Source organism: Phalaenopsis equestris, unplaced genomic scaffold, assembly GCF_001263595.1.
Source record: "Phalaenopsis equestris unplaced genomic scaffold, ASM126359v1 Scaffold000224, whole genome shotgun sequence".
NCBI lineage: Eukaryota > Viridiplantae > Streptophyta > Magnoliopsida > Asparagales > Orchidaceae > Phalaenopsis > Phalaenopsis equestris.
This window is the reverse complement of record NW_018164666.1, coordinates 5,357,442-5,371,751: the sequence shown is the minus strand read 5'-3', so window position 1 is coordinate 5,371,751 and position 14,310 is coordinate 5,357,442. Positions and strand designations below refer to the sequence as shown.

Here is a 14,310-nt window from a genome sequence, read left to right as displayed (position 1 = left end):
ATATATATATATAATAATAATAATAATAATAATAATAATAATAATAATAATAATAATAATAATAATTTGTATGATATAAAATTGCTTTTGAATTTTCAGATCTAATTTTGATAAAAATAGGCCTTATTATTATTGAAAATATTTTGATATTAGTGTTCTATTGGTACATTTATTAAAATAAATTAGTAAGGATGAATTAATACCATAGTCTTTTAAAGCAGCTAATTTACTGTTGCACCCCTCGAAATCTTTGAAATTATTCAGTTGCCATTCCTATGGGTATCGCAGAAATAAACTGCTCCTACAAAAGCCTGCCGAGATCAGAGACGGTGGTTGCGCGAGGAACCGGAGAACCGAAATATCCCGGCGGTCTCTTGGGCACCGCCGTCAATCGACGGAATCACTATCTGAGTACGAAGCAAGGGAATGCGGTCGGGATTGAGCCGACGGCGGTCGGGATTGAGCCGACGCGGTTGATCATCCTCTTCCGCCGCCGGGGGTTGGAGACCGCCGGGATAGATGGGGAACTGTCTTTCTTCCAGGGATCCTAGGGCTCGCCCCAGCAGGAAATCAGGTGAGCTGATCTTTTTTTTTTTATTTTGCTTTCTCTTTGCATTTTTTTATGGAATGCTTTTAAAGGCTAAAAGGATTATGGCTGTGGGGATCGTTGTACCATTATTTGTTTATTCATGTTTTCTTGGTTTCTGAGTTTGAAATCCGTGCGTTATGCATCATCTTCGAGGGGAAGAGGAATGTAGAGAAGGGATCTGCGAATTTTGTGGCTTTGTGAATAGTGTGAATGTGTTGATATCGTAATGTAGAAGGAATTACAAAAATCTAGAAGGAAAAATGTTGGAAAGATGGTAGAGATTGTGAAACTTGATACCCTGACAGAAGTAATGCGCGGCTTGGGTGAATTGTAAAAATTGAACGCCAAGTACAAAATGATTCTATGCTTGAACGTATTCATGGATGGTAGAATGGTAATGCATATAATATTTTAAGCTGCTATTTCATTATGTGCTTATCCTGGGACGATCTAGAATATTTGTTTGGAGGATTCACTTACATGCCATACATTTTTTATGCATAAATTTTTAACACCTAAAGTTTAATGTTTAGCTGGTGTCATAATTACATCAAAACTTGCGCACGAAGATACATGTTTTACTTTAAATCAATCAGTATTAATGGTACTTTTTTATGTGATGTTAAAGATTTAAGTGTTATATAAGTAAAGATTAATGTTTAGATGTAAGATGTGTAAATACATAAGAATTGTGTGGTATATAGGTAAATCCTTCTTATTTCTTTTTTATGTTAGGGCATTATGAGGAAAAATAGGGCTATCAAGCATGAGCATTTCTGAATTTTGTTCATGCTTATGTTAGATGCATGTCTAACACATATACAACTTCGACACAGTTTGGCAGGTGCTCGACATGCCATAAAATGTATCAGTATTTTCTTGTTTGAAATTTGGACTCGACAAGGTAGTTACACCACAACGACTTCACGGAGATAACGTTGGACATGGGAGACATGAGACACCTTTAATTAATAAGGGAAATGCCCCTATTGTCCCTATGCCGTGCCCACCCATATTGTTAACCATGTTGAAGACTGCTTTTCTTAGGGTAAGTAATTGATGCCTATTTCGGGATCTAAACAAGCACCTTAATGAAGTACGATAGGCTACATGGCTGTCTAAATTTGATGCACCCTTGACAAATATTTGTGAAAACAATGAACATGCAAAGCAGCTTACTTTCAAGTCTTCCACTAAAGTATAGGTTGTTTGAAAGGATTCGTACAACCTTCATATGATTTTCTATACACAAATAGATTCATGATTCTTGACCAATGAAGTAAATTTTGGGATATACTTGATCATTTTGAGGTACTTAAAAATTATGGATTCAGGAGTGCATAGAAAGGAATTTCTATGTTCATGTGATACTCAACTAAAGTGTTACAAAAGAAGAAATTTATTTTATATAGTTGAACCAATTCGTGCACTCTTGCCTTCGCTATGCTTATATTACTTCAGCACTTGTCTCAAAGTGATGTTAGAACTTAAAAAAGAACGTGTAAAAAATTTAATTTATCTTCAACATTAATTCTGTTTAAGTAGTTATGTTACACCTGTAGATAATATGCACCCTCTTTGTCCTCGTTCATGCACTATAATAGAAAGCTTTGCAAAGTTCTATGCTAACTTAATTGCAGTTTGTTTATGTATGAAATATTGAATTTCTTCTACAAATATGCCAATAAATACTTTAAATAGGAGTTTAATATTCTACCTGTAACCTAATACTGTAGTTCAACCATACTGTTATGAATAACTTGGTTTTCACCGCCACACTATATCGAAAAAATTTGGGTTAACTTAATGCATTGCATTTCCGAGTGAGATCAATATCAGCAAAAGTTTATCTGAGCTTTTTAATGTTGACTACTTAAGCTTGGTACCATGAAATGATGATTACATATACTTTTAGAAAGCATGCTTACTGTACTATTCAATTTGTTTTTTTCTTGCTACTCAGATATAAATGTTTTTTTTCTCTTAATTTCTTTTTCATTAGATGGAGGCGTCAAAGCAATTGTCCCATCAAAAAGTAATTCACTTGCACCGTCAAGGAGCAAGACTGCTAGGCCATCAAATAGCATAGCTGTAGCAGCATCAGAAAATGAAGCCACTGCACCTCAATATAGGAAGGCGGTCATACCATCAGTGAAACCGTCAACTGCATCGTCACTTTCTACATATAAAGATGCAGGGAGATCTGGTTATGTGGAGAATGAACCAGTGATGAATGGGGATATGAAAGATTTCCAACAGATAACCACTTTTGGAAATGTCATCATATTTACATATGATGAGCTGAGATTATCAACTAGGAACTTCCGTAAAGATTTGATTCTTGGAGAGGGTGGCTTTGGGCTTGTCTATAAGGGAGTTATGGATGAGAACATCCGGCCAGGTCTGAAGCCCATGTTTGTTGCTGTTAAGGATCTCAACCGAGATGGCCTTCAAGGTGATAGGGAGTGGTTGGTGAGTTTCTTATACGATTCATGGTTATCGTTGCAATCTTTATAGTATGCTGAATATATATTATCAGCTCCTCATATTTTTTAACTGGAAAAGATTACAATAGAGAAAACTATTAAAATGGTCTCCTGATTATTTGCACGAAGTCATTTTATAAAAGTGCCAAATTAGTCCCTATATTCTTTTAATATGTGTTAAAATAGGAACTATTTTATCTGCCATTAAAAATGCCTTGAGACTAAATTGACACTTTTATATACTCTGGGACTAAAAGGAACCCATATAAATAGTTAGGAAATTATTTTGACACTTTAATCGATTACAATAATCCGAGATGGATGAACTTCGAAACTGCTGACAATATTGTAGTATAAGATTTGTTAAGTTAATTTTGTAGTCTTAACCCTACCACAATTTTTTTCGATACAGTTCTTCTATCATCAACTAAACATGAAGCTGACCGAGATCTAATGGAAGTCCTTGGTTTTGAACATATTGTTGTTCAATTGTTGCATTTTCTAGTTGAGGATGTTAAATTGGTTTTTTCTTAGAACTTAGCTTTTTTCAAAGATGCTTGTGTCGAAGAACATGAATTTACGGATTTTAAATGTTTTGCAGGCTGAAGTCAATTACCTTGGGCAATTGAGTCATCCTAATCTTGTCAAACTCATTGGATACTGTTGCCAAGATGATCACCGCATGTTGGTTTATGAGTATATGGCTCTTGGTAGCCTAGAGAGGCATCTTTTCCAACGTATGTTGATAAATTCTCAAGATATTGTAACAGAGTGTTGTTGTTATTAAAAATTCTTTATAAATTAAACGGCTTCTTTTAACATTCATATTCAGAGAATGGTTTCTCCTTGGCATCAGCACTTTTATTGAATCCCGCAAGCATTTTTTTTCAAGTTAACCTACAAAAACCTTTGATACTGAAGGGAGAATGTGTAGGTGTATATCATAAGTATAAATGATGTCTGCAAATAAAAATAATTGCAAAAGATTGAATTACAATATTTTGCACTACGATTCAATATTTTGCACTACGAGTTCAAGACAAATAGGTTTTTGTGCTTGCTGCACACTGAGAAGATAGGAAAAAAATTTTCATGCTTTATGCATAATGGTTGAACATTTGGCCAGCTTCTTTAGCAAGATGAAGAGAAACTTTCACATACAAATTCTATCTACTCCAAAACCTTGGGAATGCCATTTGTATGTTTAAAACATATGTTTTTCGCTGTTAGCTCTTATCTAACTCTCTAATCAGGGGTACCTCAAACAATTGGATGGGACACTAGGATAAAAATTGCTTTGGATGCTGCGAAAGGGCTTGCTTTTCTTCATGGAGCCAAAAGACCCATAATCTATCGTGACTTCAAGACCTCCAATATCTTGCTTGATGCGGTTTGTTTCTTAAAATGTTTATTACAATTTAAATCTTCTTTCTACAACTTGTTATTAGCGATGGAGACGGTTCTATTTCTTTGAGATGAGGTTATAGTAATTCTCGTGGCATCTAAAATGTACACTTTTGAAAATGAGCAAGTTATGAATTTGAAAATTGTTTGATCTCTTGTAACTATATAGAGGAGACTTGTGTTTAGTGCTCAAAGAAAGAACGAATGGGGAGAAAGAAGTGCTCTAAATTCTATAGTAATTGATAATGAGATGGTAGAATTGCACTGTAGGATTACAATGCTAAGCTTTTCTTGTTATTTAATTCTTTTCTTTTCTTCCACTGCAGGATTACAATGCTAAGCTTTCAGACTTTGGCCTTGCAAAGGAGGGACCAATAGGTGATAAGACACACGTTTCTACTAGAGTAATGGGTACCTATGGATATGCAGCTCCAGAGTACGTGATGACCGGTATATTACTGAACAAAAGTAGCTATCAGATGTTATTTTGTTCTCTTTTGTGGAAAATATGGAAAGATTTAACTGATTGGTGGTAAGGACAGGGAAATACAGACATGATCTTATCTTTGAAAACATGTTGCTTCGATCCCAATATTAAATAGTAAACTCAAATGCCCCCTCCATGTAATGATTGATCCCACCTAAGGATTTATTTATTTTGAAATTTATCAGATCCCAAAAACCTTCCTACTCAAGTATTCTAGATATTCTATTTTCTATACTTTTCCATGCAATAAAGCCCAATCTTTCCTAATCATTACATCCCATTTGTTTACAAGTCCTTGTAATATTGTCTTGGAAACATATTATCTTATTTGTCCCTGTACTTAAGATTGATTTTATAAGCCAAATTAACATCTATATCATGGTTCCCACCATTATGATCTCTATGTTGTGAAAAAACGACGACAATAAAGAGAAAAATCGGATCGAGAAAAATCGCAAAATAGAAAACAACGAAACACACAGATTTGCGTGGTTTGGCAAATTGTCTGCGTCCACGAAGCTGCAGAAGATTTTATTAGCTTGAGGAATTACACCTGCTGATCACCTCGATGATTACAAGAAATCACTATTTCCCTCTCCTCTCCTCCTCTCCTTCTCTCTCTCTACCCGAGAGCTTCAAACCGAAGTAAACCAGAAGAAGAATCTGGAAAGCTACAAATATCGAAGAGGGATAACAAAGGGAGCTAGCATGTCTATTTATTAATTTCATCATGCAATTAGGTCCATTAAAAAATTAATTAAATAACTAATGAAACGCATTAATTATTTCCTCTTCTCTTCTGTAACAAATCATAGAAGGAATTAAGAACAATTAATTTAGTAATTAATTTCGAGTATCAAATCTAATTTGCTCTCAAACATGAGAAAATGCAAATTTGAACAGTGGATCGGTTTTCATATTCGCAACAAATCTCCCATTTGGAGACTGGTATACTGGTTGAATCATCCACTAGCTGCGTCGCTCTTTTTCTTCAAACGTGATATCATCCAACTCTGCAACTCAAAACCCCGGTCTTCATGCTAGAAGATCAGTTGAAGTCGAGCACAACTTCAGTTCCTCAAGAGTAACACCCTTATTTGACATATCATCGTCAACATACCTTTGTAACTCCAAGCTCCTTCCTGGGTTACTCATGTTTTCGCTTACAACTCCCACTGCATGGACAATATCCTGCCTCTGCTGAAAACCCTTTTCAACAAGTCTAGTCTTGTACCTCTTATTGTCATCAAGCGCAGTCTTCACCCGGTACACACACTTGTTGTGCAATTTTTTTTTCTCTGGTGGAAGTTCTATCAGCTTCCAAGTCTGATTCCTTGACCTGACAGGGAAGCCATTTTTTCCGGTTGATTTCCCAGTAACGGAAGATGAAATTTCTTCTCATAGAGGTAGTCATTTATCTGCATCATCCAGTAACCAAAATCTGTATCATTAAACTTTTCGATCCCTGATGTCATTACATCATCTCTGGTCATCACTTTCCCACAGATTCGAACCTGAGCTCTGATACCAGTTATTGTGAAAAAACGATATCAATAAAGGGAAAAAATTGGATCGAGAAAAATCGCATAACAGAAAACAACAAAACACACAGATTTACGTGGTTCGACAAATTGCCTGCATCCATGAAGCTGCAGAAGATTTTATTACCTTGAGGAATTACACCTGTCGATCACCTCGATGATTACAAGAAATCACTCTTTCTTTCTGCATCATTCTCTCTCCTCTCTTCCTCTCCTTCTCTATCTCTCTACTTGAGAGCTTCAAACCGAAGCACACCAAAAGAAGAACCTTGAAAGCTGTCAATGCCGAAGAGGGATAACAAAGGGAGCTAACATGCCTATTTATTAATTCCATCATGTCATTAGGCCAATTAAGAAATTAATCAAATAATTAATGAAATCCATTAATTATTTCTTTTTTTTCTTCTGCAGCAAATCATAGACGAAATTAAGAACAATTAATTTCGAATTTCAAATCTAATTTGCTGCCAAACAAGAGAAAATGTCAATTTGAACAGTGGATCGATTTCCAAATACGCAACACCCTAAACTAATACTATGTATCAGAAGTCGCACTCTTATTCCTATTACAGTCTTTATGATGACATTAAAATGGTGATGTATCATTGTTGCATGCTAGAAAATTCTCATCGGCAGAGGAATCTTATACTTTGCTCAATATAAATTTTTAACACACAGATAGAAATGTAAGAGACAACCATAATTTTTAAGTGAAAAAATCTTGAAAAAAAAATCAAGGGGCCTATCCCAAGAAAAGTCAAAGGTCTCTCTTCTCCCATCTTAGGGAAGATGTGATTATAAGATGATGTTGGTAGCTACAATAACAGTAGTTGACTACAAAAGTTAGTATACTTTGATGGTCAGCGGTGAACTTTGGAGACTTGCGACAACAACAGAGATTTCAAGAATCAAGCTTTAGTAGTCAGCTTACTCTTCTTTTTTTTATTATCCCCCTTCAAGTGAAGAATGTATAGGCCTATTTATAATTTTTGAGAGGAAAATTTTAATAAATTTGACCAATATTCAAAAACACTCGGTCGAACAGTTCACTTTGATTCCTTGAACACATAATTTTTTCAACATTTAAGTGTCTTAATGACACATAATTGAATGATCTTGGACATGTTGGATTCCTGTTGTTGAGACACCCGTTTTGGCTACAAATACGCTAAATTTCAAGATCATTTAGTCTTCCAATTGATGCACCAAAGCTTTTAAGTGTTCAATCAAGGCCTATTTGAACTTGGATCGGATCACTTTCAGTGTCATTGGGTTTGTTTAGTCGAGACACTCCGTTTTATACAAATTTGTTGAAATTGGGATATTGATGATCTTGAACTTGAATTCAAAATGTTTCTAGCTCAAAACGCATCAAGATTAATGCCTGATGATAAAAAATTGTTGATGACACATTAATCATTAATCTTTTTCTTTTTATCAATGATACTTATGATGCCTAATGATGGTCAAATCTAATTCTTCATATTGATCATACCATGATATTCATGCATTTCTCATTGTCGATATATACAAATATCTTGCTTACTCTCATCAAACACATTGTGTCTCTGAACGATCCTACCATAATGGTCATGCACACTCTTATCATTGATACAACACTCATCTTAAGCCAAATCACTTTGATCCATCTTCTCATCAAGTCACCAATTAATCAAGAACTCTGAAATGTTTAATGATCTGCATGTTAAACTATGTCTACATGCTAAACTAGATTGGAACCCTTTTTTCAATCACAAAATTGCCCAAATCTCTATTTATTCTAACTACCTTTACTTTCCTGTGTGATTGAGCTTAAATGTAAGCGTGTGACACTTGAACCCAAGTGTAAACATGAGCATGAGGTTGACCCAGAGCTTATACATAAACTATGCTAGAGAATAATGATGCACCTGAACTATGGAGCTTTCTGTTATTGTTGTTGCTCCCTAATCTTTATAGATGGAAATAAATTTTTTTTTTCTCTGCTTTCTATATTGCTACCCTCTCCATCATAGGTTGACTTTATTTTTCTGCTACTTCTGCCATCATTATTGCTACCCGCTTCACCATAGGTTGAGCTTATTTTTCTGCCACTTCTACAACCATATGTCACATAGGTGCTCCTACACTAAAGCATAGAGCATGGAGATGTCTAGACTTCCTACCAATTGTTGATATGGTTGCACAATTGCCTCTTTTCCTTGCGTTATTGCTTAATTCCTCATTCATATGGGTCACTCTAAAATTACCACCAATACCTCATCAATACTCTTATAGGATTCTTGCCCATGTTTAAGGCTGCCAATGATCGAAATCGGCTCAAAGTCGGCTCGTGGCTCATTTTATTCAATATCGAGCAAGTTTGGCTTGAAATTGAATAGAGCTTGATCCATATTAAATAGAGCTATTTGGATATGTTTTACTAAAAAATTGATATATATATATATATATATATATATACAAAAATTCAAAAAATATATATAACTAATGTTATTTAAGAGTATTTTTAAGAAAATTTCAGTTCGAACAAATTTGATTTGTGGTCTTGGGTCATAGCTCAGCTCTCGTACTTTGATCTGATATTTCTCCGAGATGAAATTTCGAATTGATTTTCAAGCATTTAACGATCTCAAAATTAAATTCTCAGCCTTACCCATGTTACTGACCTCATTGTGATGAATGATGATATCCTACTCTGAAGCCTCCAGATTCGCCACAAAGCGATAAGAAATTGATACCTTTGTTGATCTCTTATGTTGGCTGTCTGCCAATTCTATGATCGTCATCAGATTGTCGCACTTGCTTATTTTGATTTTACTTGAGAGTTACATGAGCTTATTCCCAAGATGCCTAGTACACATGAAATCAAGATTTATCAAATCCATATGTTAAATCCAGAATTGTGTTTGTTTTATTTAAGATTAAATCCCATTAAATTCATTTGACATATTTGGCATGTAATTTCAGAATTTAAAAGCCGAGGAACTCTTTGTCCACTCTATAATCATTTTCTTCCTCAAAACTTTATTTTTTTACTCTCCTTGACTTCGTCTCCAATGCCTCCATTGGAAACTCCCCATGCAGAGCCCTCATACGGATTGCTTTCATCTCATTGGCTTCTCCTTTGTACCTTTCATCCTTTTTCTTCTCGCGGTAAGACCACTCTCATAAATGACCTTGAGAAAAAAAATTGATTTTAGGATTTGTGTGGAAAAAAAGTGAAATCGTGTAAGGGATGATGTCAGATTCAGAAGAACCAGAATTATCCGTTCGAAGTCGACGATGGAATGAGGTGATCACATCGAATTCTTCCCTTTCGGGGCACTATGCGACCAGGGAAGTGACAACAGGAGATGTGCAGGTGTGTTTTTCTTCCTATGTTTGTTAAATCCATGTACATGATGGATTTAATAAATCCGGATTTACGTTGAAACAGAGAGTAAATTTGGATTTAATAGAGCGCCGGATTTAATTTAGCTCTTTTTTGTATTTGGTTGGATTTACGTTAAATTCAACCATAAATCCTATTAAAAGTATACTGCAAAACACCCCCTCAGTGGGCTGAAGTGGGACATAATTATGACATGCAATAACCCAACTATTTTGGACTCATTATAATCAGATATCAGCATTTGTCATATTAGAATTATTCATAAAATAAAGCTTTAATCAAAGCACTGCTTTTATTTACGATCAGCTGATATTTTTTTCCATTTCTGTTTTAGTTAGTTATTGTTATATCTTTAGATGTCAAAAAATTCTCTTTATAAGGAAATGCCTCCTATTAAGGAAATCAATATTATGAAGCTTGAAATCTGTGAAAAGCATATCCTATTCCCTCGTCATATTTCTTTTCTAATGATGAATCCCCAATTCAATTTTGCATAATCTACGTTATTCTGGATCTGGTTGTTTACCACTAGAATCTTTTGATACTTCACAGCATACACTACCAAATGCACACATAATAAGAAGAAACAATAGTAGAAAACAACGTTGATGTTCTTTATTTCATGTTATAATGCATTACAAGCTTTCAATCTAATCCCTCATGGGCTGTTTCCTCACCCAGGCCATCTTACCGCAAGAAGTGACGTCTATGGTTTCGGCGTCGTACTCCTCGAGATGCTTGCCGGTGGCAAAGCACTCGACAACAGCAGGCCCGGACGCGAGCACAATCTTGTTGAGTGGGCTCGACCCCTCCTCATCCGCCACAATAAGCTGCTGAGAATTATTGATCCCAGAATGGCAGGCCAATACTCTCATAAAGCTGCACAGATAGCAGGAAACTTGGCCTACCAGTGCCTCAGCGAAAACCCGAGGGGCAGACCCTCCATGGCTGAAGTGGTAAAGGCCCTGGAAACCTGCAAGAGCACAAATGAACAAAATACGTTGCAGTTCAATAATAAACCTCCTACTGAAGCTTCTAAACGTGAATCAAAGACACACAAAGATGTTAGGAGTCTTGTCATGAATGGAGGAAGAGATGGTATGCTGCTTGATAAAATGGACAGAAGGGCTAAACGCCGGTGCACGAGCGATCCACCGATGGATTTTGATCAGCCTGAGATGTCTCCAGATCCTCGGTTCAGTAAGCAGAGGGGCAATCTAACTCCTGATCATTACCACAAGCCATATTATGTATAAACTCTTGAAAGGTATTTTTTAATGTAATTTATCATTACACAGTTTGTGCTTGAATTTTTTTGAATTGTTCAAGGTCCAGACATAATCCATGACCATTTTGATTATTGAATTTGATTAGTTTTGCCGGATTTTTGCATCATTATGCATAATGAGAGCATTGAAATTGAGCTGGTTCTGATATAGGAGCTTTATGTGAAACAATGATGAATTGCTCGCCCACTTAACCAAATTGAGAAAAGAGAAGATATAAACTAATGCGTTGTTTTTTATGTAAATAAACCATAATCAGTCATGTCTACCCATAATCACATCCCACTAATCCATAGTCAATGAATACAAACAATGCTATTTGTGGCATATTCTGAGATCATTTTCCAATTTCCTACTCCGATCAGACAAATTTGACGCTTTTGCGAGAAAATAATTCAGCATAATCAAACTTTTGCGGATGCTGCTGATATTAAGTCTGAAAGCCAAATAACCTGAACGATTGAGAATATGCTGCGGTATGCTGAACAGGTTGATAATGCAATAATTAACTCCCTTTGGATTCTGTGCCCAGAGTGCTCTGTAAATAGAAATACAATAGATTCCCAAGGAAAAACACATAATATTTCTCGCTCACGCTCCTATTGTTTCTACTCTCTTCTCACTTCATCACTCACTGCTCTCCGTCTTCTCTCGTCATCTCCATGTATCATCTCTTTTTTATGTCCAAACCGATAGTCTTTTATCACTTCTAGAGCTCGGAGCAACCCAAAATTGCAGACTGTCGTTCCACATGACAGGGCGACTAGGTGCTGGCCTGCGGCTTTGGCTTCATGCGTCAAGGACTAGTACCAGGGCGCCTAGATGCCTAAGATTGGCATAGGTCACCGATTCAACACTTAGGCACTCCGTTTCAGCTCATTTTCTAAACTTGCCTAATCACCCGTATACTACACAAAACACTAAAATACCCATATAAAACATAAAAATAACATAGAACAACATATATTTGATACACATTAAATTTTCCCAAATTTAAATATGATTTATCCTCTAAGTAATTCAATATCTAAACTTAGAATCATTGAAAATTCATAGTAGATTGTAAATTATGAGTGGTAAGATTACATTTTCTTTGAAATCTCTAATAACTGAACATACATTGTATGAATACTCTTTATGTATAATTACCCCTAAATCATTTATGCTTGATTGACTAAAATAAGATTATTTTTCAAATATATATTGTTGAATCCTAAATTCTCCTTTGCGGTTCACGCTTCGAGAGTTAGAACCGACAAAGAAGAGATCAGGAAGTAGAGAGTGAGTCAAGAATTCACTCTAGAGAGAACAATGAGGGGTTCGTTTACTTGTCATTTTGTCTCCTATGTATAGGGACGTATATGTAAAATTACAAAAACGATGTAATATGGAAATCATTCTTAATACAATTGATACTCTAATTAATTGTATAGATTTTATACTATATATATACTAAAATTGAGTTATAATATGACGATAATTGGTTGGTCGGCCTGCTTGAATTCGGTCGGATGAGTGGAGACTGCACCTTCTAATATAAATGTCGGTTGGGTTAGGCGCTCGATCGAATGACAATCTCGCCTGTCGTGGTAAAAGCGGGTTGGTCGACTAGCTTGCGATCAAAGGCTATTGCATTCGTCTTGATCGGTTTGGGATCCGCCAATTGAATCTCTTGCAATAGTGTATCAATCAATTCTGATCACGTGGTCGCTTGTTGGACGATAGTATGCCTTAATTGTCTAACCGCCATTGGGGTCGTTCGATTACTCTGAGATTCACGTTGACAGTTTTTCTGTATACATATATATTTCAAATTGACTAATCAAATAAATAAAATTAATTCATTTAATATCCATTTGAATACAATATTTTGAATTTAGAGTTTAGAAATTTTTTATTCACTAACTTAAAAAAAGAGAATATTGGATGCCAATTTTAGATTTCAAGCTTAACATCAAACTTCTCCTCCAGAAGCTTTTAATTTTTTTTTCTTTATGACTTAAGCTTTTTCAATTTTTCTTTTTAACCTTTTATTACAATTACTATATCTAGTTAAGCTTTCATTTTTAAAATTTTGAATACCAATTCTTTCCCAAGTTAAATTCTAAATTATCTCCTAACTCAATTCATAAGATTCTAATTCAAAAATAGCGGCGACAGTCAGACGATGCTAATTTGAGGACAATGATGATGGTCCGACGGTGGCTCGGTGTTGATTGGGTGACGATGGTACGGTGGTGACGGTATTCTCAAGACAGTAGTCAAGCACGATGGCAACCTTCTGATAATATTCGAGCTCGAGAATCTTCATCAGCTTGGAGCTCCTTTTAATGTTAACCTGATCCAGCCCTCACTTTATTAAGAATTTGTGTATGTTTCTATATTTTATGAGCAAAATTCTCTCTAAATACTGCTTGAATCCCGACCACTCATTCCATCAGATTGCCCAAAGTGATTCATTTGATAGGATGATGCTTTATGTGTATTTGAGGGCCTTAATAATATCAAAATTAAGTAATTTATGACTTGTTTGATTCATTCTATTAAGATGATTGATTTAATTATAATGATGGTTTTATGAATCTTACCAGACTAATCGGTTCCATCGATTCAACCGCGAAACTGGGTCCAGAGCTTGTTCCGATTCGACTAAAACCCATATGGCATACCAAACCGTTCAAATAAAGGACGAACCCGCGGTTCGACCTCTGAACCGAAGAGGGAAGGGGGTTAGAATATTTATTTATTTTTTTGAATAAAATCAACTGCTTATGAATATTCTTTATTTATTTATATTTATATTATTATTATATTATTTAGATAATGTTTAATTATTTTTTAAATTTATTAGTTATTACGTCATCCAGTTCAACCCCGGTTAAACAAAGGAATCTTGAATCTTTCCATCCCTCAGTCTGATGTCTGATCTGATTTTCAAAACTTTAATTATAAACTTGTCAGATTTGAGATCATTTTATATGTCCCAAAACTTCTTATTATGGTTCAAATATAAGATATGGGATCATTTGGACTCAAATCAAATTATTTTTTATGTCATTTGTTTTGCTGGAATTGGAGTGTATGTAATTCTTTATTCAATTGCATCGAGATTAGTTCCTGATCAAT

The 14,310-nt window shown here is 35.2% G+C and overlaps 1 protein-coding gene across 2 annotated transcripts; it reads left to right on the top strand.

Annotated features, from left to right (window-relative positions):
• Positions 1-286: 286 nt before the first annotated feature.
• LOC110023349 (probable serine/threonine-protein kinase PBL17) lies at positions 287-13,864 on the top strand. Of its 2 annotated transcripts, XM_020722717.1 has the most exons (7): positions 287-574; positions 2,592-3,061; positions 3,677-3,812; positions 4,329-4,465; positions 4,806-4,929; positions 10,580-11,165; positions 13,776-13,864. In XM_020722717.1, the coding sequence occupies exons 1-6, from the start codon at positions 520-522 to the stop codon at positions 11,152-11,154; spliced, it is 1,497 nt and encodes a 498-aa protein (XP_020578376.1). In that variant the 5' UTR covers positions 287-519; the 3' UTR covers positions 11,155-11,165; positions 13,776-13,864. The 2 variants fall into 2 exon arrangements, with proteins under 2 accessions (XP_020578376.1, XP_020578375.1); XM_020722716.1 differs by lacking the exon at positions 13,776-13,864 and having other exon boundaries at positions 10,580-12,042.
• Positions 13,865-14,310: the final 446 nt, after the last annotated feature.